Here is a 27,146-nt window from a genome sequence, read left to right as displayed (position 1 = left end):
GTGCTAAACGATTGCTTAGAAAAAAGGTAAACGATACGTTTAGTAAATAGCGCACGCGAATGTAAGCATTAAACGATCACTCAGCACTATCGTATAGGTAAGCGATTGTTTAATACTATCGTATATGCATTGATTTTACTAAGCGATGACACATTTCAACATCATGTCGCACATCCAATGCTTAACACGCCGTGAGCTATTTAAACGTCTCAAAACGATTTTTCATATTACTCATCCGTAATGAAAAACAGAAGAGACGCCGACCAATTATCCCTTAACTGTCCAATTAATAGACAATAAATATAATCACATTATATTCATAACTTATGGATTAATATCATATATTAACCATAGTATTTTTCCTCAACTAGATATAAATCACATTTATATCCAATTTCCTCCAAATTAATGTATCTCATACATAAAGTTAATTCTATAATATATAATCAATTAGTTTAATTATATTATATAATCGAACTTCCTCTTGTCAATTTGAACATTTCAAACTGACCCAAAAATGATTCTCAACTTGTATCCAAGCTACCAAAGGGACTTTATGGACCTATGACTCAAAGCTCCAACAGTACATGAATAATTGACTAAACTCTTTAGCCACGATATCCACCATCCGTTAACTGCCAGGCATTCCACTAAAGACCGACAGTTGAACTCTTCTTACCATAGATATATTTCTATGTCCATTGGATATAACCAATCATCAGTACGATGACCTTTCGTAGATGCTTGTAAGTACAGTTGGGCCAATTTATCGTTTTGCCCCTGTAGTTACATCTTACTCCTTAAGTACCACCGATCCCTTTAATGAACAATACAACATAGTCCTACTATGTGTAAACACCTTTCGGGCCATAAGAAGGTGTATGACGTCACATCGTTCAAGCCCCGGGATCAGTCCTTAAGAGAGCAATCTATCTACTTACCCCTGCTTCAGGGAAGGAGTGAATTCCATCTTGTGAAGTTGAGTTCTCAGCTCCCAAATCAGACGAATCCCCAAAGTGGTAGGTTTAAGTCGGCGCTCTGGTTACTCGCACCCATGAAAATCAAATGACCATCCTTAATGGCAGGAGTTTCCAACTTATTCAGGATTGAGGTCATATTATTTAGGTCATCCTAGTGAAGTGAAGTCTCTATCATGAACAAAGTTATATGACGAGATGTTAACACTCTGTGGTTAGGTCTTATACAAACTCTTTGTACAGGACGCCCCCGCTCGTATGTCCTCTACACGAATGATCAGGATCAAACCATCTGTAACATGTCACAACACTTGTAATTATTTCACAAAGTGGCCCGTGTCCGTAATGTTACCAGGATAAGGTTTCCCTCCTATATCCATGTACTACAAACCATTCTGGTTGTCACTTAAGACATGATTCACTTGTATGTCACTACATACATGCTTAAGTTACATAAAGACAACCAGAGATTTTAAGTTTATTGGTTTGTGGTAAAATAAAAATATCTAAATGTGCAAAGTCAAGAAGTGAAGTAAATATCATATATATTATACATCACAAGCGTTTGAACAAAATTTTTTACAAACTACAGGACACGAGACTTTAGGACATTAACCCCAACAGTGCCTGAGCTGCACAAACAGTTGTCCGAACATTCCCCTCAGTGACTCCATGATCTCGCGTGTAGTGATCATGGGCTCATGCTTCTTGGCCAAAACATCGTTAAGGCTAGCCAAGATATACACTCGAACCTTTTTGTTCGTCCATGTCCAACGCTTATACGCGTCTCGAACGTTTCGAGCAGCGGTAGAATATGGAGTAGAAGGACACTCCTCCATGAGGACGAACCTCAGGTCATTGATGATAAGTATCGTGTTAATAGTATTCTTCCAACTAACGTAATTTTCGCCATTCAGTTTGTCGGCGGCAAGTAAAGATAGAGTAGCGGTAGCCATTATTTAAAATTGCTGAAAAATGAACAAACGTAATAAGTCTACTTGTACTAAACCACTTTTAGAAACCAATTAAGTTTTAGCAAAATAGTTCTAGTGTATCCTAAGTGACATCTATTTTGCAATTATGCTCCAGTGAGGCAGAAAAAAGTCATCGTAAGATGATCAAGTGCCCCTTCACTGGAATGAGACAATTTCAACCATTAGACAGAAACAACTCTTTGTAACTGAATCTAACAGTCACCATTATTCAGTCCATAATTTGTTAACATCCTTAACAATTATGTTTAAGTGTAACCCCTCATTTTAGGCCTTAGAGTCCCGCCCTAATAAGCCAACCTTAGAGAAAAGTCGATTAGGACAAGAGACTAAAGCAACCCTATCCATTTATGGAGATCAAATAAAGAGATGTGCAAAACTACCATCCTTTAGGGGGACATTCCCAGGATACCACGAGGCGATGCACTAAAACTTTATCCCAATGAGAGAGATCGAGAGAAATGTTGTCAAACATCCCGCTCCCACTCATTATAAACATTCTCTCCATTCACCTTGGTATTGACCTACCTAAATGCCACCCATAGGGGGACACTCCAGAGGTGCCTCGAGGCCGAGGATAGATCTTACGGTGTGAACTTTTAGGGAGAAACATGTGAAAGTAAAGTGAAGTATCATATACCTCAATTACCTCCCACTAAATGTTCTACCTAGGGTTCATTAACTTAGAAAATCCGGCTATTAATTTTAACTAAGTGGTTTGTTTATTTTGCTAAAAAACAACACTTGATTTTGATGATTAAACAAGTTTGATTCGAGTCTTATTAAATACTTTAATAGACTTTCATCAAATTTGTATGCATGTAACAAATATATCTAATTCACCTTTCTAGGTTGGTTTCCAAGTAGGGGTGCGACGTTTCCATCGACTTAAGTACTCCAACTCAGCCAGAACCAACCTTGGCCAAAAGGTCCCTTATGAAGGAATTTTTAAATAAGAAAACCATTGAGCGGAAGCAAATTGTTCCAAACCCATTATGAAATAATAAAGCATTTACAAACAAAGAACAACAGTTATGCATCATCGAGTAAATTACAGCATGCTTTTAAGTTAAATATACAGGGAATCGAGTGACATACCTCTGAAGAGCTCTTCTTCGAGTATTCCCTCGATCAACAACAATCAAATGTCCAAGCAAACTCGATCAAGTGCATGAACGCAACGAACAACCAGTGAATCACACAAACTGTCCAATCCTCGAACACAATTGAGTAAGACTTGATCCTCGATCCTCGAATCAGCAAACTCGACACCACCAAGTGGCTACCTTGGTATTCTCGGTGTGAGAATCGAGAAGGTGTGGGCTCTATATGAATTTGGTGGAGGGAATGAGGAACTATATGATCGAGTAAGTGGGAGAATGGCTAAGTTTATCGTATAGATTGGGTATTCGATCGTTGAGTATCAAGGAGCCGTCGTCTAGCAAACTCGATGCTTGATTGTTCACTCTCTAAGTGGCTATTGTATAGCTTTTCTTTTTACCCGATTTTTATGTCTTACACCCTGAAAAATGAAAACCATTCTCATTTTTATTGTTCAATTATTAAAACCGACAGTAACTTCCCACTCAAACAGTTAAAAGAGAAAAAATGAACTAACCAACAATTATCTCATAATTGTTTTATTATAAATAAATATAATAACTAATTTATCATTATATTTATAACCTATAGTTTTAATATCACATCATATGTAATATTTAAACCATACTTCTTTTTCTCCTTTATTGCGTTTAATATAAATCATATTTATATTAGTTCCTCCAATTAATGTATCTAATACATCAAATCAATTATATCATATATAATTGAATCAATTTAATTATATCATATATAATCAAATACCCTCATGTTGATTTGAACACTTCAAACTTACCCAAAAACTAATTCTTAACATGAATCCATTGAGCTACCAAGGGGACCTTATGGACCTGTAGCTTAAAGCTCCAATGGTACGTGAATAATTGACTAAACTCTTTAATCACGATATCCACCATCCGTTAATTGTCAGGCATTCCACTAAAGATAGACAATTGCATTATTCGCACTACATATATGTTTATGTATCCATTGGATATAACCAATCAATAGTACGATGACCCTTCACAAATTGCTTGTAAGTATACCTGGGCCAATTTACCGTTTTGCCATTGTAGTTACATCTAATTCCTTAAGTACCACTGATTCCTCTAATGAACAATACATCATAGTCCCACTATGAGTGAACATTTCTCAGGCCATGAGAAGGTGTGGCGCCACATTTTTCAAGCCTCAGAATCAGCCCTTAAGGGAGCAATTTATCTACTTACCCCTGTTTCGGATCCCACAAACGAGTGAATTCCGTCTTATGTAGTTGAGTTCTTAGCTCCCCAATCAAACGAATCCCTAAAATGGTAGGTTTGAGTCGGTAATCTGGCCCTTCGCACCCATGCAAATCAAAGAACCGCCCTCATAGGTAGGAGTTCCCAATACATTAAGGATTAAAGTCAAGTTACCTATGGTCATCCTAGTGAAATGAAAGTCTCTGTCATGAACGGCGTTATATAACGAGACTAAACATTTCGTGATCTGGTCTTATACAAACTATTTTGTACAGGATAGCCCTACTCGCATGTCTCCACATGAATGACCAGAATCAGATCATTTGTAGTACTTTACAACACTTGTAACGTCTATAGAGTAGGCCGTATCCGTAGTGTCACCATGATAAGGTTTCCCTCCTTTATCCATATACTACAGACCATTTAGGTTATCACTTAAGGCACAATCCACTTGTATGTCACCACATACATGCTTAAGTTATAACGATAACCAGGGACCTTAGTTTATTGGTTTGTGGTTAATGCATCTAAAATATCTCATATTTCATAGGCAGTAGTGAATAAAAATATCTCATATTATCACAAATGTTTGTTCATACAGGTGTTTACAAACTACAGGACCCTACGAGATTTAGGGCATCAACCCCAACACCTTATAGATACATTTGTTACATATTTAATCTTTTATTGGTCAATTTAATCTTATCAAACCAAATTAAAAGATTAAACTTAGTTTTCTAATCTCATTAGAAATAAGATCTTAGGTATATCTCAATCAAATTTTAAAACATTTTTAAAAGATGATTAAAGCCTAAGATGTGCATGCAACTTTTTCCTATTGATTTTAATTCTAATTTCATTAATTATAACTCTTATAACAAATGAAACAATTAAAACCATTCACATTGCTAGCTAGATATGCAAAAGGTGTTTATAACATTTATAAATAAACCTAAGTGTCATGCTTTGTGCAATGTTCATTCATTACTAATATATAACTTTTATATTTAAGGAAATCAGACATGAGGATTTCCATGAGCAGCAGAATGATCGTTCCAAATTCCATTCGAAATTGAACATACACAATTACAGTACACAAAGAGAAACTAACTGGTCATGCAACATATGAAATTACACCATGCTTTAGTTAATCAAGGGATAACAAATACATACCTTTGAAGACTCATTCTAAACTCCCTCGATCACGAATGCTCGTTCAGTCTCCAAGACAGCAGTACATGAACGCTTGAACACAATGACCGCAACACAACACGATCAATAGCAACCACCACATGAACACTGCAAACACACAACGAACGACCTCCAAAACCTCGAACTCAGTTGAGTTGAGTGAGGACACCACCAAAAAAGTTACATTGGTATTCTCGGTGTGAGAATCCATAAGTGTGGGCTATGTGTGGACTTGGTTATAGGCAGAGATTGGAGGATCAACCATCGTGTAGACGATTGAGCAAGTGGGAGATGAGAAGTGTCTATCGTATAGACGAATGCTCAATTGTGTAGAATAAGGCAACCTATCTTATTAATAATGCCCTACGATCGTTTAGCTATGACCAACTAAGTGAACTATCGCATAGCAACACTCCACGATCGTTTAGTCTCTCTGTGAGCTATTGTTTAGTAAAACAATTTCACTTGACAGTAATCCGTGAGTTCCTTTCCGAATTAAGCAACTCTTCTAAATTTAAGAAAATATTTTTCCTTTTATGTCACAGGTACCATAAAAGCACCAATAACTTCCCATTAAATTAGTTATTAGAGAAAAATAGATAATTATCCAAGAATTAATATTATCATAAATAAATATGATAACTAACTTACCATATTATATTTATAACCTATAATTTTAATATTTTATCTCATGAAACATATAAACCATAACTATTTTTCTATTTTATGGTATTTAATGTAAATCACATTTACATTAATCCCCTATTTAATGTATCTCATACATCACACCGATTATATCATATATAATCAAATTTCTTCTCGTCAATTTGAACACTTCAAATCAACACCAATGACTGATTCTCAACTTGAATCTATTAAGCTACCAAGGGGACCTTATGGACCTGTAGTTTGAAGCTCCTACGTGAATAACTAACTAAACTCTTTAGTCATGAGATCTACCATCTGTTAACTGTCAACACTCTACTAAAAATTGACAACTGTGCTCTCCTCACTACAGATATATTTTATGTCCATATCAATCAATCAACAGTGTGATAACCCTTCACAGATCGCTCGTAGTACAACTTGACCAATTATTGTTATGCCCATGTAGTTACATCTAACTCCTTAAGTACCATTGATCCCTCTAATGAACATAAGTCATAGTCTTACTATGATTGAGTCCTCTCTTCCAAAGAGAAGTTTTGGCCACTATGTTCAAAACCTAGAATCAACCCTTAAGGGAGCAATCTATTTACTTACCCTTACTTCGGGGAAGAAGTGAATTCCATATTGTGTAACTGAGTTCCCAACTCCTAAATCAGACAAATCCCTAGAAAGGTAGGCTTGTTAAGTTGGCAATCTGGCCACTCTCACTCATACTGATCAAAGGACCGCCCTAAAATGCAGGAATTCTCAAAACACTCAGGATTAAGGTCATGTCACCTATGGTCGTTTAGGTGAGATGTAAGTTTCAAGTATCAACGGCATTATATAAAGAGACTATTCATCTCGTGGTCCGATCTTATAAAAACTCTTTGTATAGGATATCTCCACTCACATGTCTCCACATGAATGGTCAGGATCTACCATCTGTAGTAGTTCATAACACTTATAAAACCTCTTCAAAGCGGGTCGTATCCGTAGTGTCACCAGGATCATGTATCCCTCATTGATCCTCATACTACAAACTAGGTTATCACTTAAGGCATGTCCACTTGTATATCTCATATACATGCTTAAGTTTACATACAATAACCATGGAACTTTGTTTATTGAATATGAGTAAATGCAAAATAAAACAAATATTATTTTATTTATAACAATGTGTATAGTTCACAAATTACGAGACTCTAGGAGAATTAGGACCCAATCCCAACAATCTCCCACTTGTCCTAATGCCTTGGGAGACTAATGTACAATACATGAAAAATACAAGTACAATATACAATAATCTAAGGCATACTCAATACCCCAGTATCATCTCCCACTTGCCTTAGATAAGATGTCGCATGTCCCGTAGACCTAGACTCTCCAGATGTGATCTTCGTGACTATCACATCACCACGATACACAATCTCCCTAATCAAGTGGCATTTCTGTTCGATATGCTTGTCTCTATGATGACTCTAAGGTTCCTTCGAATTTGCCACAACCCCACTATTGTCACAATAAAGAGTGATTGGCAAATCCATATTTGGAACAACTTCCAGATCTGTAAGGAATTTCCTCAGCCAAACAGCCTTCTTAGTTTCTTCACAAGTGGCTACGTATTTGGCTTCCATAGTGGAGTCTGCGATGCATTCTTACATGATGCTTCGCCACACTACAACCCTTCCATTCAGAGTGAAACTGTCTCTAATGTCGATTTACGAGAATCTCTATTAGTCTAAAAGTCAGAGTCTGTGTATTCTGTAAGGATCAAATTCTTATCTCCATACATGAGCATGTAGTCCCTCGTTCTCTGAAGATACTTAAGGATCGTCTTGACCGCCGTCTAGTGATCTAATCCTGGATTGGATTGATAACGACTGACAATCTCTACTGCATAGCAAATGTCAGGTCTGGTACACAACATTGCATACATTAAGCTTCCAAAAATGTAGAACTACTGACTGCAGTTAAAAACTAGCTAGCGACCCAATTCCAAATGAAAGATTTGGGAGAGGCTCAGTTTGTTCTTGGTATTCAGATCTTTCAGGATCGTAAGAACAAAATACTAGCACTGTCTCAGGCATTGTACATTAACAAGATGTTGCTCAAATACTCGATGTAGAAGTCCAAAATGGGCCTACTGTTTTTCAAGCATGGAGTTAATTTGTCTAAGGAAATGTGCCCTAAGATGCCTCAAGAGGTTGAGGAGATGAGACGGGTCCCATATGCATCTGTCGTTGGCAGTTTGATATATGCGATGCTTTGTACTAGACCAAACATCTGCTATGATGTGGGAATAGTTAGAAGGTATTAGTCTAACTCAGGACAAGGTCACTGGATCGTAGTCAAGAACATCCTCAAGTATCTTCGGAGAATGAGGGACTACATGCTTGTGTATAGAACTAGGGATTTGATCCTTACTAGATACACGGATTATGACTTTCAAATTGATAAGGACTTTCGGAAGTCCACTTCAGGGTCAGTTTTCACTCTTAACGGAGGCGAAGCACTAAGCAGGGGTGCATCGCCGCTTGTGAAGTTGCTAAGGAGGCCATTTGGATCAGGAAGTTCATGACGGATCTAGAAGTTATTCCAGACATGTTTAGACTTATTATCCTCTATTGTGACAATAGTGGTGCTGTGGTGAACTCCAGGGAGCCCATGAGTCACAAGCGCGACAAACATATATAGCGGAATATCATTTCATCCATGAGATAGTGCATTGAGGGACGTGCTAGTCACAAGATCACTTCAGAGCACAACGTTGCTGATCCGTTTACAAAGGCTCTCACGACTACAGTTTATTAGGATCACCTTCAGAGCATGGGTCTACGGGACCGTCCGCGTCTGGATTAGGACAAGTGGGAGATTTTTGTACTGGGTCTTAGTGCCCTAGTTTATTGTTTTGTACTAGTTGTTTGTACACCCTACTTACTTTGGGACGATCGGGAGATTGTTGGGGTTGATGCCCTAAACTCTCGTTGGGTCTTGTAGTTTGTAAATGATGTATTGAACAAACATTTGTGATGTAATAATATATGATATTTTCTTCACTATTGTCTATGGAATATTGGATGTTTTATTTGCTTTGCCATAAACCAATAAACTAAGATCCATAGTTGTCGTTGTAACTTAAACATGTATGTGGAGACATACAAGTGGATCATGTATTAAGTGATAACCAAAATAGTTTATAGTATACGGATATAAGAGGGAAACCTTATCCTGGTACTATGGATGCGGTCCACTTTGTATAATAGTTACAAATGTTGTGACTTGCTATAGATGGTCTGATCCTGATCATTCATATGGAGACATGCGAGCGGGGGCGTCCTATATAAAGAAGTTTGTATAAGACCGGACCACGAAGTATTATAGTCTCCTTATATAATGTTGTTCATGATAAAGACTTCACTTCACTAGGATGATCATGGGTAACATGACCTCAATCCTGAGTGAGTTGGGAACTCTTGCCTTTGAGGGCGGTCCTTTGATTTACATGGGTACGAGTGGCTAGATCGCCGGTTCAAAGCTACCACTTTGGGAGCTGGGAACTCAGCTACACAAGATGGAATTCACTCCTTCCCCGAAGCAAGGGTAAGTAGATAGATTGCTCCCTTAAAGGCTGATTCCGGAGCTTGAACGATATGGTGCCATACACTTTCTCATGGCCCAAGAGATGTCCACACATAGTAGGACTATGTTGTATTGTTTGTTAGATGGATCAATGGTACTTAAGAAGTTAGATGTAACTACAGGGGCAAAATGATAAATTGGCCCAGCTGTACTTACGAGCATCGGTGAAGGGTTTATTGGTTATATCCAATGGACACATAAATATATATGTGGTGAGAAGAGTATAGCTGTCGGTCTTTAGTGGAATGTCTGGCAATTAATGGATGGTGGATCTCGTGGCTAAAGAGTTTAGCCAGCTACCTCTTGGTAGCTCAATGGATTCAAGTTGATAATCAATTTTTGGGTCAGTTTGAAATGTTCAAATTGATAAGAGGGAGTTCGATTATTTATGATATGATTAAACTGGTCAATTATATATGATATAGTTGACATGATGTATAAGATACATTAATTGGAGGAAAATGATATAAATATGATTTTACATCTAGTGGAGGAGAAAATGACTATGGTTCATATGTTGCATATGATGTGATATTAAACCATAAGTTATAAATGTAATATGATAATATATATATATATATATATATATATATATATTAAACAATTATAAGATAATTGTAACGATTTTTCTCTGTAACCGAATGAGATAGTGGGAGGTTACATTAAGTTTTCGTAACTGAAGGATAAAATGAAAATGGTTTTCATTTTGCAAGAGATCAGATATTCGCTCACCGAATTAGTACACTGCTCATAGCCTAGTAAACTGAGAGCATACACGACAGCTTAAAGTTACTAAACGATTGTGTACATGCGCGCTTTTCCTAAACGATCGTCTAGCTTATTCTAAGCGATCGCACGCCTAAGTGTTTTACTAAATGATCGTCTATACGATCAGCTCTAGTTTACTATATGATCGTGTACCTTTATCTAAACAATCAAGCATTCGTCTATACGATAGACTTCCGATATCTCCTACTTACTTGGTCGTGGCAAACGATCGTTCCTTCCTCCTTCCCTCTACCAAATGCAACAGAGCCTACACCTTCTGGATTCTCACTCCGATAATACTGGGGTTTTCGAGTGGTAGTGTCTTCCCTTATTACCTTGTTCGTGATGAGTCCATTCGTGGGTACACAACAACGAGATTTTGTGGACGATTGCCTGGACGATTTCAACGACAACAAGATTTGTTTCCTTGACGAGAGCGAGATTTGAAAGGCGAAGAAGAGTTCTTCAACTAGTATGTATATTGCTCTTTTGTTGTTTAAAGTTTCAAAACATGCCGTAATTTGTTGTGAATGCGGTATTTCGGTCACAATGAGTTTGAAACGATCTTACTTCCGCTTAGAGGTACTATTTGATCAAAGTTCCTTCAAATTATAGATCACATCTATAATTAAACATATTATATTAATCTCATTAACATGTAATTGATTTAAACAATTCAAACCATTCATCTTATATATCATTTAGTGGGAGCTTCGATGATATAAGATTAATTAATTAACTCTTTAATTAAATCAATTGATTTTAATTAACTACCGGTCATTTCACTAAAGACTGATGGCTGCACTATTCGCATTGTAAATTTTTTATGGGTCCACAGATATAACTAATCAACAGTGAGTCGACCCTTCACAAATTGCTCATAACTATAGTTGGGTCAAAATACCGTTTTACCCCTGTAGTTACATTTAACTTCTTATATACCACTGATCTCTTTAATGAACAAACAATTTATAGTCCAACTATAAACTAACACCTCTTAGGTCAATGAGAAGTCAGGTCTCGATGTTCAAGACCCGAAATCAACTATTAAGAGCGGAATTTATCTACTTTCCCTAAGGTCGAGAAAGGAATGATTTTCATCTTGTGTAGTTGTGTTTCCAACTCCCTTTTTAGACAAGTCCCAAAATGGTAGGCTTGTCGAGTCAACTGACAAGGTCACTCTCACCCATACAAATAAAAGGATTGCCCTCGTAGATAAGAGTTTACAACTCACTTAAGATTAAGGTCAAGTCACCTATGGTCATCATAGTGTAATGTAAGTCTCTTTTAGCAATGATGTTATATAGTTAATTGATCAATAAATAATGTAAATTGGAGGTAATAAATATATGATATTTATGATAATGAATTAACTGTATATTAAATGTGATTTAATATATGTTTATTTAATTAATGTGCTAATTAATCAAATAATGTGCCAATTAATTAAATAAGAGTTATTTAATTAATTAGCACTAATGGTATAAAGTGAAATACTTGGAGAAGGGGTTAACCCTTCTCCAATATATCCTTATAGTCCATTTAGGACAAGGGTTTTTATTACCAAAAAAAAAAAAAAAAAAAACTCCAAACCTCCATCTTCTCTCTAACTTTTAGAAAATTCTCTACCCTTTTCCTCCTCAAAAGTTATTGGAGATCACTCTTCCAAGTTTTTTTGAAATCTTAGAGAATAGCAAGGTAACTTTGTTGGTGGTATACTTCTTTATTGGAGAAATTCGAGATCATTGATAACACTAGAATAGGAAATCTAGAAGAATCAACAAATATGAGTTTTTATTTATTTTCTTCTTCATTTTTTTCTGGCATGCTTATAGTCTTGTTTGAATGTTTATCCTACAAATGCATATTTTATTTTACTATTTTTGTTTCCAAAAAAATCGAATGTCTAAATGCAAGGTGTTCACACGCTTCTGCGAGAATTTGATTCCTTCACTCTTCATGTTAAGGTTGGTGATTTACTCCACCTTAATGAGACTTCGGGCGAGCCTTCTAACTTTATAGAGCTAGTTGACCTATTCGAGCAAGTACAATAGATTGTGGTTGAGGTTGGAGGGGATGATCTAGTGACTTGACTCCATTGTCATTATCGAGCGTTTTTTTTATAGCTAGTGCCTGATGGTATTTGTGCCATAATCATCCTGTGTGCTTCAGTCTAGCCTTTCTCAGTTTGGAAGCAATATATATATTTTTTAAATTCTCTTTCATTGTCTGACTCACTACTCGGAATCAGTTACAAATGTGTGGTTGTACTAGGCAATCGTGTTTCGATATCCTTAGTGTATGTGCACTAGTGGAGTTGAGTCTAGGAGCCTTTATTTTTTTATTGCTCGATTATTTTGGTGCAACATGCTATTAGGGAAGGGTGTTCCCATAGAGTAGTCTCACATTATGATATTGAGCTCAATTGATTTTGTTACCACATGCATGTCATCAATTGAAGCACAAAATCTAGAGAGTCGCTTGTTGTGTTATTATCTATCATATTTGGCATGTACAATCTTTGTGTCTATGAAGCTACCTTTGTCCTTCTCACTTAATTAGTTAGATTATGTTATTTGAGGTTTTTCTTCGTTGTTATTAAAGGGATTAAATCACAAGCGGAAGCGTGTGAATGTCGTATGATTCAATACCAATTTGAAATCAATATAAAAAATATAGAGAAAAACAAGTTTATAGGATAAACAACAATAGTAATAATAATAAACACAATATGCTTGAGAGAAGAAAAGGAAGAAAGATCTACTTATCCATGTCGAATTCGCAAACTTCACGTACTCCTCTCCGTTGGTCATTGTAAGATCACGAATGGCCACGTTTCCGGCGTCACCTCCTCAAGCGTAAAAATCACATCAACAAATCATACACCATCATTAAAGCTTTCTCGTTATTCTCTAGGATGAAAGTCAAAAATGGAGTTGTGGGCTCACTCTATGATCAATTTTGGGAGAGGGGAGTAGAGATTTTTAGAGAGAAAATTACAGAGAGAATTTTTATAAGGACCTAGAGAGTGAAGCATTGGAGAAGATGATTGAATCCACTATCTGTAAAAAACATGGAACCTTTTCACGTATGGTGTGAATTGTAAATAAAAAATATTTTGAAATTTAAATAAAAAAATATAATAACTAATTGTATTATATTTAATAAAACTATATTATATCACATATAACATATAACTTATAGTTTATATTATATCATATATAACATAACCTATAGTTTATTAATCAATCATATAACCTATAGAATTAATATGAATCACATTCATATTAATTTTAATCTATAGTTTTTATATAAATCATATTCATATAATTAATATTTGAATCATATTCAAGTATTTCTTCCCCTATTAAAACTTAACATATACATTATATTAATTGTCTTATATGAATCATATTTGTATAATTAATATTTGAATAATTTCAAATATTTATTTCTCTCATTCAAACTTTATATTATAATGTATCATATACATTATGTTAGTTATATCTTATGTAATCGATTCCCTTCAATTAATTTTAACAAGTCAAATTAATCTAAAATTCGATTCTCATTATTCCTAATTGAGCTAATGAGAGGACCTTATGAACCTATAGATTAAAGCTCAAACGGTACTTGATTAATTAATTCAACTTTTCAATTAAATTAATCAGCTTCTATTAACTACCGATCACTCCACTAGAGACTGGCAGCTTCCCACTATAGATATATTTATACGTCAATTTAATATAATCAATCAACAATATGTTGACCCTTCATAAATTGTTCGTAAGTACAACTAGGCCAAAATTACCGTTTTATCTCTGTAGTTACATTTAACTCTCTAAGTACCATTGATCCTTCTAATGAACACTTAGTTGTAGTCCAACTATAACTGAACCCACCTTTGATCAGGAAAGGGTATGACGTCACATTGTTAAAGCCCCAGAATCAGCTCTCAAAGGAGAAATTTCTCTACTTACCCTAACAATAGAGAATCAATTAATTCCTTCGTCTGTAGTTGCGTTCCCAACTCCCCAATTAGAAGAATCCTCAAAATGGTAGGCATATTGAGTCGGCGAAATTGGCCACTCTCACCCATGCAAATCAAAGGGCCACCTTCATAAACAAGAGTTCACAACTCACTCAAGATTCAAGTCAAGTCACTCATGGTCATCTTGGTGAAATGTAAGCCTATTTTAGCAACAGTGTTATAAAGAGAGGCTATTCATTTTGTGGTCCGGTCTTATACAAACTCTTTGTATAGGATACCACTGCTCACATGTCTTCATATGAATGATCATGGTCAGATCATTTGTAGCACCTTACAACACTTGTTACAACTATGAAATGGGTCGTATCCATAATGTTAATAGGATAAGGTACCCTACCTTATCCATCTACTACATACTGTTTAGGTTACTACTTAAATATCATCCATCCGTATGTCTTCATATACATGTTTAAGTTACATAAAATAACATATGATCCTAGTTTACTAGATTGCGTAAATACACACGAAATCACAATTGTTTTATTGATAAAAAATTGTTTACAAAGGTTTGTAAACTACGAGAATACAAGAGATTTAAGACACCAATCCCAACAGTTATATGTAATTCGTGACTTATATTAAGAGGACTCAAGAGAACTTTTATGTTTGGGACATTTTTTTTTTCGTGTGTGTGTGTTTTGGTTTTTGGTTTTTCCCCTCAATGTGGGTTTAGTTGGTTTTTGTCGATGTTCTTTTGTTGGGATTTTTGGCTATGATGTTTTCCTGCCTTGACCTCTAACGAGACCATTAATGGATTTAGTATAGGCTTAAGGGAGACCCAAATCCCCACTCAACTTTATGTTTATATATATATCTAAGCTAACATAGTTACCATTAGCTAACCCAGTGGTAAATTTGTCTTCCAGTCCCCTCCAAACCCAGATTCAAGCTCCACTCCTTATATTTGTCTTTTCATATTTTCATTCAACAACCTTCAATCTTCGAAAAAACCAAACAATAATTACACACTAATTTTCATCAAATACATATGAAAATTAAGAAAGAAGTCATCAACTATTTAACTTCAAATTCAATCGATCTTTAGCTTTTTAATTTTTTTCTTGAACTTCTCATTGGCTTCTTCTCCAACTTATTCTCCTAGTTTGTGAGGTGAGTGCTTTTTTTTTTTTTTAATTTATTTTCTTCTTCTATCTAAGATTTATATGCATTTGGTTTTAATATTTCTATCATTTTTATTTTTTGTTTTAGTTTTTAAAATTTTTTCTTCAACTTTTTATTGGCTTCTTCTTCAACTTCCTCTCCTAGTTTGTGAGGTAAGTTTTGTAATTTATTTTTCTTATTGTTTTTAAGTTTTTTTTTAAACAGTTTTATTCATATGTATTTGGTTTTCATATTTCAAATCATTCTTATTTTTTGTTTTAATTTCTTTGTTTTATATTTATTTTGTTGCTTATGAAATAATTTATGGATCTTAAGTAAACATTTCAAACTATGCTTATTGTTGTCATGTTTTCAATCTATTCTTGATTTATTATCGTTACAATGTTATTGTAAATTTAGTTTGAAATCTAAATGGAGATATTGTGATGAACGAAAGTCGGTCAATTTATGAATTTTTAGAGCTACTCACTTATAAATTATTTTTATTGAATTATAAAATCTTCCGTCAACAAACTTATAGAAGAAAAATTATGGATCCACCACTAAATGAGACCTCATTCCCTTTATTGCAATTCATGTCATGTTTGAGAGCGATTTTAAAATGTTAAAATCATTTTGTCATTTCTAATATCATTCAAAATCAATTTTAGTAGTATGAAAAATGTGTTTAAGGTGTAAAATTAAAGATTGAGTCCATTTTGAGTTATTAAAAGTATAATTAAGAGTGACCTTAAATATGACAAAAATGATTTTAACTATTTCAAAATCACTCAAATAAAGTTAACAAAAAATTCAGTGGATACTTGCCCTAGTTGGAGCAAGAAATTCCTTGTTTAACGGATGATGGAGTCTAACTGGAATGCAAAATGGGGAACGGGGAGAGCATCCCACCCCGGATATATCCACACACAACGTTAGTTTTCTTTAAAACAAACAGAATATTATAAAAGAAAAGTTTAAGAAAAAAGAACATCCATTTTTAAAAGCCAAACAGAATACTATAAAACAAGATACTGTATTTTTATTTTAAAAAAAATTTAAATTCATTTTATAATATAATTAACTTTAATTTTTATTAAATTTACAATAAAAAATGCTGAAACGTTTTTTAATTGTTAATTTAAATAAATAAAATAATAGTAATACTATTTCGTTACTTGAATATTTACCATTTTAATTTAAATACAATTTTTAATTATTTTAAAATAAAATAAAAATAGAAAAATTTTCTTCATGGGATCCGATCCCTTGGGATTCCCCACCCCCGACCTGAACTCCTCAAAATGGAGAATAGGTGGAGATGAGAATGAAAAATCCTCACGGTGATGGGTGATGGGGATGAGGAGTGCATTCTAACCCTACCCTGCCCCATTGTCATCTCTATGTACAAACAAGCACAAATAACTTTGTAAAAAAAAATGAAAAAAAATATTTTTAAGGAATATTATTTTAAATGACAAAAAAATCACAAATAATAGTTTATCACAGTCATAGTGAGATTTTGCTATATTTATAAATATTTTGATTCATTTCCTATATTTGAAAACAATCTTATTTTATTAATTATTTATGCGAAGGTATCATAATTAAAGTGTTGGTGGGGAATCAAACCTCTAACCTCAAGGCTGATAGTACGAGTATTATGTCAGTTGAGTTATGTTGGCAAATAACCCTATTTTTAATTTATAGAACTTATGCAAATTACAAAAACAATAATAAAAGGGTGCAATCAAACTAGTTCTAATCTATCAAATTCCATCAGAACTCCACAATTAAACATGTTTGAGCGGGAATAGTATTAAGTTAAGTAACCACTTGAGAGGTGCTCGTGTTGTATTCCTATTTAAAAAATAGCGAATTTAACTCAACAATAATTGACATGATATTCCATCATAGAGGTAAGAGGTTCGATCGCAGATTCCACCATTGTTTGTACTAAAAAAATTTGTAGAACTTAAAAAAAAATAATAATAAATAAAAAAATAAAAAGATAAAAAGGGCGAAAATGCAATTTGACTGATACAACTGTTTGTTTAAATAAAATAGTCAAAGCGTTTTAAGAAATTATTAAAGACGGAAAAGGAAATTTTGTAGGAGAAAACAGAAAAGGGCAAAACAAGTGTAAACTAAAAATAATCATCCTCTTCCAATCCCAAAAATTTCCCTCTCGGTTTCAGTCCCTTCCCTGAATCTCCCTCCCTCTCGATAAAACTTCAGTTCGAATCCATCCTCTTTTTTGTGTTCTTCGCGACTGATTGCATTGGAATTCGTCAAGATTCTCGTACTTTCTTATCGCTTTGCAATTAGAAAAATAGTTTGTTTTGTTTTTGTGCTGTTTTAGTTTTTCTTTATTCTTTTTTTCGTTCTGATCTCCTCGAAATTTTGTTCCCGGGTTTCTTCAATCGATTTCTGATCGACTGAATCCGGAGCGAGAAAGTTACTGCGTTTAGTGGTCGATTATTCATTGTTAGACACTTAAGGATAGATTGGGGACTTGATTTTGGTATTATTTTTGCGAGTCCGTTAGGGTTTTGCATCTTTGCCGTAGAGAGAATTGGTTAGACTATATTACAAACCTTAATCGTTGCTTATAAGCTTATGTTGCGCTCCTCCGGGATGCTAATTTGACGATGAATCAAGGCGGCAATACTGAAACCTTAGTTCCAGGGCAACCCAGTTCGCTCGAGGTAATATATGTATTTCATTGCATAGGTGATCAATGTTGTACACTGTGTGTTATTTATATTGAATTTAGTGGTTTACTTAGAAGTTAAACTGGATATGAAACTTGAAACAAAAACGTGCTTGGCTCATTCATTAAGTTGGAATTGGAACCGCTCTCTGTTTTGATACTTAACGAGGTCTATTGTTATGCCCGTACGAGTAATGGAAGCGTGACCTGTCATCTGTTCTTTTAGTTCTCTAGCTCTATATTGATTCTTGTGTTATTTCTACCTTGAGATCCGTTGAACTTGAACCTAAGTACATAAAATGTTTGCTTTGCTTTTTGCGAAGAAATATTTGAAATAGTTGTAAATGCAATTCGGAACGAGGGGGGATAAATGTGACTGAGTATATTGTTTCTTCTTTCTTTGGCATGATTTTGGGAAATCTTGACTGCATTAGTATAACACCCTAACCAAGTTGTGTGAATATAATTATATTCTAGTACTAGTACAATCACAGACGATTAAGGGATTATAGAAGAATATTGGGGCCTTAGAATGATTAAGATTCTATTTACTTGTAGTGCATACAAAAATTTCACCATACCAAGCGGCGATTCTAGCTTATGCTCATAGACGACTGTTATTTTATTTCATGCGTGTATGCATATTGTGTTTATTTTATTGCTGGTTTTGTTAATTAGGGACATGAAATCAATATTTTTGCCACTTCCATGGTTATTTAGATTTTCAATGTGTACAAGTTCATGGATTTGCATGCATGATGACAATGCTGACCAAATATATTTCCATATATATTGTTTTTCAGAACCAACACGTTGGTGATGGAAATCAATCGGTGGCGACATCAACATATCTTCCTATGACATCTGCTCCAGAAGCCATAACATGGGCTAATCACAAGGTGGATGGCAGTTCCAATGAGAATGGGTTGCTCCCAAATTCCACTTACCAATATAATCAACAAGTGCTCCCACCTGCAAGAAATGTGCAAGATGGTCTAAACGTGTCTTCTGTTGCTTGTAGTTCATCAAGTTTTGTGACATCAAATGCACCGCAAGATTACAATGCCTATGCACAATATTCCAATTCTACCGATCCTTATGGTTATGCAAATGCCGGTTACCAAGGTTACTATAACAGCTATCAGCAGCAACCCAACCATTCTTATTCACAGCCTGTAGGAGCATATCAAAACACAGGTGCTCCTTATCAGCCCCTTTCCTCATATCAAAATACAGGGTTTTATGCTGGGTCTACAAGTTATTCAACCACTTACTACAATCCTGGTGATTATCAGACAGCTGGAGGTTACCCAACTAGCAGCTATAGCAATCAAACTACCTCATGGAATGGTGGCAATTATGGAAATTATGTTCCTAATCAATATGCTCAGTACACATCTGATTCAAGTGGAGCTTACAGTTCCAGTTCTACAAATGCAAATTCTCTACAGTATCAACAGCACTGCAAACAGTGGGCCGATTACTACAGTCAAACAGAAGTTAGCTGTGCCCCTGGGACTGAAAAACTGTCCACTCCGGTTACTGCTAATGCTGGGTATCCGGTCCATGGTTCAGCCAATTATCCTGCACCAAACAGCCAACCTCCACCTTCATATACTCCCTCATGGAGACCAGAATCTGGTTCATCTGAACTGGTTTCTGCTCAGGTTTGAATTTCATTTCTACCATGTACATGATTGGAATTACTTCTTGTGGAAGGGCATATACATTGTTTAATTTTGCTTAGTGTATTTGTGGTATAATTGATACAACGTTTATTTGTTCCATCTTAAATGTATATTTCATGCTTCTGTGAGCCACGATAGGATGGCCAAATGGGTGATGCTGTCAGCACTTAATGCTGTTAGTTTAACCATGAGAATCTATATTATTTTTCTGCTCCCTTTTTTATTTTCACTCTTATTTTTATGCCTCTCTTTAGTTGTTTGGACCTTGATGCATGTTGTCTCCTGTAGACCCTTGTATTTAAATATTGAATTTTGATGGTTTGATAAAAAAAAATTGGCCAATGGTCCATGTTATTTTTATAATCTTTGATTTTTTCCCCTGGATACTCGAAATTCTGCTCTTAGTAGTTAGATGGATTTACATTGATGTTGATTACTTTCTAGACATCCTTAAATCATTGTAATTTATTGCAGACAATGCTTATACTTGGTGGTTATTTATATTTATAAAATTTGCAACGGTTATTTGGTCAGTTGAACCATTATTCTTTTGCCCTTTTTTTCCAGCCTGGTGCTGTAAGTAGTGATAATCATGATGGTTACTGGAAGCATGGGGCTCCAAATTCTCAAGTGCACCTTACTAATGCTACTCAACCTCACTTTGAAAAGCCTCTAGATTTAAAAAATTCTTATAATAGCTTTCAGGATCAACAGAATAGTGCAGGTCCCCAGGGGCCCAATTTACAATATCCAGCACATTTGGCTCCCCAGAGCTATCAATTGCCCTCACAATCTGTTCCACCTGTAGAAGCGAGAAGGACCAAGCTGCAGATTCCAACAAACCCTAGGATTGCTTCCAATTTGAGCATACTAAAAGCCAGTAAGGATAGCTCCACAGCTGATGCTGCTGTACAACCTGCTTACGTCAGTGTTTCATTGCCGAAGCCAAATGAAAAAGAATTGTCCAATGATACTGCAGAGTCTGTCCTGAAGGTTCTTTTCCCGTTTACTAATTTCTTTCTGAAAATAAATGCACTATTTTATATATTTATGGGCCAACAATGTATTAATCCAAAACTCAGTAGCCCTCACGTTGTTTCTAATTAGTCTGAAGGATTGATATCCATAACCAAAGAAAGGTAGCAATGACCATTCTTTGTGTTCTTTCATCTGTTTGATGTTGAATGTGCGAAATAGAAGACAGATTTTATTTTATTATTTTTTATTTTATCATTATTTTTTTTAACAGTAGAGAGCGAAACTACAAGAGCCTAATGCTTCATATCTGAGTTTTAGCTAGGATTTCACTCATACTTATGAGTATGATAAAAGAAAAAGGTGGGAAGTCTTCGAGACTTGAGAGCATTATGAACTTGGTGTCCCTTTTCAAAGTCGAGAGGGCTATATGAATTTTTTATTTTTTTGAGCCCTGGAGTTCCTAGATCCCTGCCACAATATTTTGCTTTTATTATATTATAAGATGTGTATTTATATATATTTTTAACTTGCAGCCTGGAATGTTCCCTAAATCATTGCGTGGTTATGTTGAGAGGGCTTTGGCACGATGTAAAGATGAGAAGCTGATGACATCTTGTCAATCAGTTCTAAAGGAGGTACTGTCCTATGATTGGAGTTATTGCAGAAAGCATTATAACTATTTGAGCTTTTATAAATTATCTTCAAGCTTCAATTTTGATGAAGTGTGTCATTATCTTAATCTTTCAGTTGATCTGTTTTTGTTAATTTTTTCAACCAAATATACGTTGGCTAATTCCCCCCTTATTTAAAAAAATTTAGTCCTTTATCCATTAATTTTGAAAATAATTATGTTACTTTAAGGTTCATTTTTTGGTGGCTTCCTGTAAACTATTTATTGTATAAGCTACACAGTTAGCTATCTTTTCTTTCTTTGTAGAGCATCTAAATATTTGTGCATATTGCCTTCGCTTTTTATTTCCTGTATTGTTCTTCATTTGGCTGAATAGCTCTTTCTTTTCATTTCAGATGATCACGAAAGCAACTGCTGATGGCACGCTTTATACAAAAGACTGGGATGTTGAACCTCTGTTTCCGTTGCCAAGTGCGGATGCAGTTAATACAGAGTATATATTTATCTCTTTATGCTTATATTGTTGTCTATTTGAATTGATGTATGCAGTCTTACCTGATGTTTTTACCTAATGAATTCTTGGCTCTTCCCTTTACCCTCCCTATTGAATATTTGTTATATGAGACTTTAACTGTTTTTATTTTTTTATATGGTATTATACCATCATATTATGAAAGTTGTATTACTTTCAATTCGCATGAAAAATCTTGGGTCGATAATCATGGTTCCTTTTTTCTTTTTTCATCTAAGGAAGTGGCTCTTCTAGATTTCTTATAACCCAAAAAAATAAAAATATGAAGGACCATGGGTTATCTCTCTCTCTCTCAACAGGAAGCTTTTAAGCCAAAAATGTCCCTTATATGGATGAGTACATTTGGAGAACACGAGAGTTTTTACATTCTTCAATCAGTGGATATAGAAAATTATTATTTAACCCATATATTCTTATTAGCATGGGCGTTATATACTTTGGGTTGGTTTTGAATGAAATTCTCAAGTACAAGTGGTCTAAAATTTAATTTCAGTGCTGATATTAGTAACAATTTTTATCTTTGAAATTATGGAAAACATTGGAGTTTCCATATATCATTCATATTCTGCAATATGGAAACAGAATCTGAGGTTTAATTTTCTGCAGCAATTTACAGGTTTCAACTCCTCTTTCTTCATCGTCAAAGTCCAAGAGAAGCCCAAGCAGAAGATCCAAGAGTAGATGGGAGCCTTTACCAGTGGAAAAACCAGCTGAAGCACCTCCTCCTTATAGTAATGGTGCTGCTGAAAAATATGGTGGCTGGGCCAATGTTAGCGAAAGGGACAAAAAGGTAAAGGTTCATTCCTTACTTGCCTATGGCTATTACCCTGCCATTCTATTGACAGTTTCTCTCTCTTTATTTGTATGACGTGGTAATAGTCAATCTTGATTGGTGTTATATAATTCATGTTGCTATACACTGGATATGATACATTTTCTGTTTCTTGCCCCATTTTCCAAATATGGAATGTTTGTAATTTATCAATGTTTGGTTTATAATTTTGTTTCTTAAATTATAGTTTAAGCTGCTTGATTTGAGAAATCACATGCAGACTTTATCTGGAAATTCTGAGACAAAGGATGTGAGCAATTCGAGATTTCCTCTCTGGGATCAGAGAACTGTGGGCAAAATTTCCCAAGGACCAGCAAAGAAGCAGCGAGTTGCTGATGGGAGTGCACCAGATAACGGTGGGGCATCAAGTGATAGTGATAAGGAGCAAAGTTTGACTGCATACTACTCTGGGGCCATGGCACTCGCAAATTCGCCTGAAGAGAAAAAGAAACGGGAAAACCGATCCAAGCGTTTTGAAAAAGGGCATGGCCATCGGGGAGAAAATAATCTCTTCAAACCTAAAAATGCTGGAATTGGAAGCTTGTATACTCGAAGGGCCAGCGCCTTAGTTATTGGAAAAAGTTTAGAAGACGGTGGCTGCAGAGCTGTTGAAGACATTGACTGGGATGCTCTTACCATTAAAGGGACTTGCCAGGAAATTGAGAAACGTTATCTCCGCCTTACTTCTGCTCCTGACCCAAGCAGTGTGAGTATTAATAAATTTATATGATGTTCTTTTCAGGACAATCATAATTGAGATTGAATGAAAATAGTAGCTAGTAATTTTTTCTATGAAATTTATCGTGTTCATTTTGGATCTTTACTTTACAGGTAAGACCTGAAGAAGTTCTGGAAAAAGCTCTCAATATGGTTCAAATGTCTCAAAAGAACTATCTATATAAATGTGATCAATTAAAATCCATCCGTCAGGATTTAACTGTACAGAGAATTCGCAATCAACTAACAGCCAAGGTATATCTGTCATCTCTCTTATCTGGTTATAAAGGATATTGTTCTTATCGGCATTATATTGGTCATGTGCAATTCCATGTTCAAACCCAACTTCTGTGTGGAACCATTAATATTTGGTGAAACCTCTTAGGTATACGAGACTCATGGTCGATTAGCCTTAGAAGTTGGTGACCTGCCCGAGTATAATCAGGTTCGTGTGGAAATATAATTGCTAGAGTTTCAATTTGAATACATTGACACCAGCTTCTTGACTTTTCTTTCTTATTTATTTTTATTATAATTATAATTATATTTTAAAAAAGACAACTTCAGGCTACTGTTTAATTTCAAAGTCTAGTATTTCAGTTTTATTACTTCAACGATTTTGGAAATCTTTTACATTTTATGAATCCAAAAAAGGAATTGTCTAAGAAGATTCAACTTTCAAGTCTCTGTTTTCTGTTCTTTCAGTGTCAATCACAGCTAAAGACTCTGTATGCTGAAGGAATAGAGGGATGTCACATGGAATTTGCTGCTTATAACTTACTCTGTGCGATCTTGCACTCTAACAACAAAAGAGATCTTTTATCATTGATGTCAAGGTTGGTGGAGAGTCATCTCTTGTTTTTGTACATTTCTTTATTTTGTTAATTGGTGCGCCTAGCATTATGAAAGACTATTCCCTTGTCTTGTAATATTTGAATATTTACTTTTAGTTTCTTTGGATTTAAGTTCCCCAAATCGAACCATGAAAATACTATGTGATCATGGAAAAATGATTCAAGGTAGGCCAAAATAGGGTTTTTAATTCCTTCTAACCCAGGAGGTGGGCCAAAATAGGGTTTTTAATTCCTTCCTCATACTAGCTGCTACATTGTTGAAGTATCCTTCAAAACAATTTCTCGTGAATCTAGGTATATCCGAGGTCAAGATACTCTTTAAGAACCAATGATGAATTAATGTCTCTAGAATGATTGAAAGCATATATATGCCAAGACCCTTTTTTTTAAATTTTTTTAATTTTAAATTTTTCCAAAATTTAGTTAGCATGTGACTGATGGTTATAGTTGTATTCCACATGACAGCACTTATAGAATTTAAGTTGTATTCCACTTGCTCCAAACCTTTAAGACCAAAGTTGATTTTGTTGTTGAATTTTCTTGTCCTGAAAAAAGGTTGTCAGATCAAGCCAAAAAGGATGTAGCTGTGAATCATGCTCTCGCAGTTAGTGCTGCTGTCACCTCTGGGAATTATGTCAAGTTCTTCAGACTGTATAAAGCAGCTCCCAACCTAAATGCATGTCTGATGGGTGGGTCCCTTGTATATGAAAGTTACTTAATTGAGAAATGTTATGCTGGTAGATGGCAATTGATTTAAAAGACGAGCTGTTAATTTCCCTTTTGCCTCATTGTAGATCTCTATGCAGAAAAGATGCGTTACAAGGCTGTAAATTGCATGTCCCGGTCTTATCGCCCTTCTCTACCTGTTCCTTACATTGCTCAAGTCTTGGGCTTTTCTTCTTCATCGGGAGATGAAGTTAGGGACAAGGACGTAGATGGAGTGGAAGAATGCACGGAATGGTTGAAAGGGCATGGAGCTTGCCTCATAGCAGATAATAATGGAGAGATGCAGCTTGATGCAAAAGTAAGTTCATTCTCACCTTTATGATTGATGACCCTGGAGTTCTTGTTTACATTTATTTTTATGTAATGAAAAACTATGAAAAACTAAGCGCCCAATAACAAAAAACAGCCAACTGGAAGAGATACCATATATATCTCGGTTTGATAAAATATCCCACTGGAAAAAGCATGGAGTCTTGTTGAAGTCCAGAAATCTCCAAGGTTGTGCCACTTTAAATTTCCTTGTTAGTAAAGAGCTGGGGGAAGATAAGGTTTATGTGGGGGGTTTAATAGCCTACAAGTTAGCTTGGCAACCAGATGGAGTGTCTTAGAAGAAATGAACAGGACACATAATTTGCAAAATGAATCAAATGTCACACACACATATATTCACGACTTCGCAATCTGAAACTTGTTGAATATCTAGAACTTTCCAGAAGTGGTTTACAACGTAAATCTGAAAATGACTGTCTTGTGTTTGAATGTGATGAATTGATTTCCTGTTTGCAGGCTTCATCTACAACTCTCTATATGCCAGAGCCCGATGATGCGGTAGCTCATGGAGATGCAAATCTTGCTGTGAACGACTTTTTTACACGAACATCCTCATAAAAGAAAAGAAAGTATTTTCATCTAGTTGTTCCTAGCTTGTAAGAGAAACTGGCCAATTCTGTCCTCAAACAAGCTGATGTACAAAACAACGGATGCTTCATATTGACCGAACTTTCGGAGGAAGATTACACTATTCCCGTCTCCGGTCTGTAACAATGTAGAAGATGAACAGGTACAGTGTTAAGATTTGAGTGAAACTATCAATCAATAGATGGCTTAAATGGAAAGAGAGGAGCTAAGAACACATTGTAGCAGAGAATAGCATTCTGTTCAGGAAATCATAACTGTTCATTATTTATTGGTATTACTTAGCAAAGATGGATAGAAATAAAAGTAAATTGTATTTTAACATTTGTATTAGAATCTTATGTGATTAGAATTTTTGCTTTTACTTTTTTTCCCCTCGGGAAGGTTTGTCGAGTGTTTTGAAATTAGAATTATAATTCTATGTGATTAGAATTTTGTTTTTGTTTTTGTTCTTTTTTTAAAATATCAAATTGAAGTAAATATGAAATGTTATCAAGCATGATCTTAGTAATTAAAAATTTAGACAAGACGTGACTTTTAATTGTTTGATATAGGAGCTGGTTTGCCGGAGTTTACAGCTTGCTTAGATTGAAATGGCTACAACTTCAATTAAGAGTACAAATTCTATCGTCCTTCAAGAAAAAAAAACATAATAAATAGATAAATTATAAACACATTTTTTAATCAATTTAATCGAGATTAATTTTCATCTTTTTCCCTATCAAATTGATGGAAAAGTAAAGTTTTAAATGTGAATCAAGATGGTAATTTCAATAGGCAAATTATATGTTATAGATAAAATGGAGTAAGAATTTATAGCTGATGGATTTTACTGATTAATCCGGCAATTA

General features: G+C 35.0%; 1 protein-coding gene across 2 annotated transcripts; it reads left to right on the top strand.

Annotated features, from left to right (window-relative positions):
• The first annotated feature begins 17,818 nt into the window (after window positions 1-17,818).
• Window positions 17,819-26,659, top strand: SAC3A (SAC3/GANP/Nin1/mts3/eIF-3 p25 family). 2 transcript variants are annotated; one of them, XM_039037320.2, is made up of 14 exons: window positions 17,827-18,417; window positions 19,226-19,347; window positions 19,444-20,089; window positions 20,678-21,103; window positions 21,622-21,723; window positions 22,115-22,212; window positions 22,858-23,041; window positions 23,304-23,789; window positions 23,915-24,055; window positions 24,186-24,245; window positions 24,506-24,636; window positions 25,210-25,343; window positions 25,449-25,678; window positions 26,167-26,659. In XM_039037320.2, the coding sequence occupies exons 1-14, from the start codon at window positions 18,361-18,363 to the stop codon at window positions 26,266-26,268; spliced, it is 2,919 nt and encodes a 972-aa protein (XP_038893248.1). In that variant the 5' UTR covers window positions 17,827-18,360; the 3' UTR covers window positions 26,269-26,659. The 2 variants fall into 2 exon arrangements, with proteins under 2 accessions (XP_038893247.1, XP_038893248.1); XM_039037319.2 differs by having other exon boundaries at window positions 17,819-18,417; window positions 19,226-20,089.
• Window positions 26,660-27,146: the final 487 nt, after the last annotated feature.

This window comes from Benincasa hispida, chromosome 7 (assembly GCF_027475165.1).
Source record: "Benincasa hispida cultivar pf3 chromosome 7, pf3_genome.v1.1, whole genome shotgun sequence".
Classification (NCBI taxonomy): Eukaryota; Viridiplantae; Streptophyta; class Magnoliopsida; order Cucurbitales; family Cucurbitaceae; genus Benincasa; species Benincasa hispida.
This window is presented reverse-complemented; position numbering and strand designations above follow the sequence as displayed.

What these genes read in the sequence shown, in the direction of transcription:
- SAC3A (XM_039037319.2), top strand. Translation starts at nt 18,361, where the DNA reads ATGAATCAAGGCGGCAATACTGAAACCTTAGTTCCAGGGCAACCCAGT. An exon ending in TTAGCGAAAGGGACAAAAAG is followed by an intron (nt 23,042 to 23,303) that starts GTAAAGGTTCAT and finishes AATCACATGCAG; the next exon opens with ACTTTATCTGGAAATTCTGA. An exon ending in AGATGCAGCTTGATGCAAAA is followed by an intron (nt 25,679 to 26,166) that starts GTAAGTTCATTC and finishes TCCTGTTTGCAG; the next exon opens with GCTTCATCTACAACTCTCTA.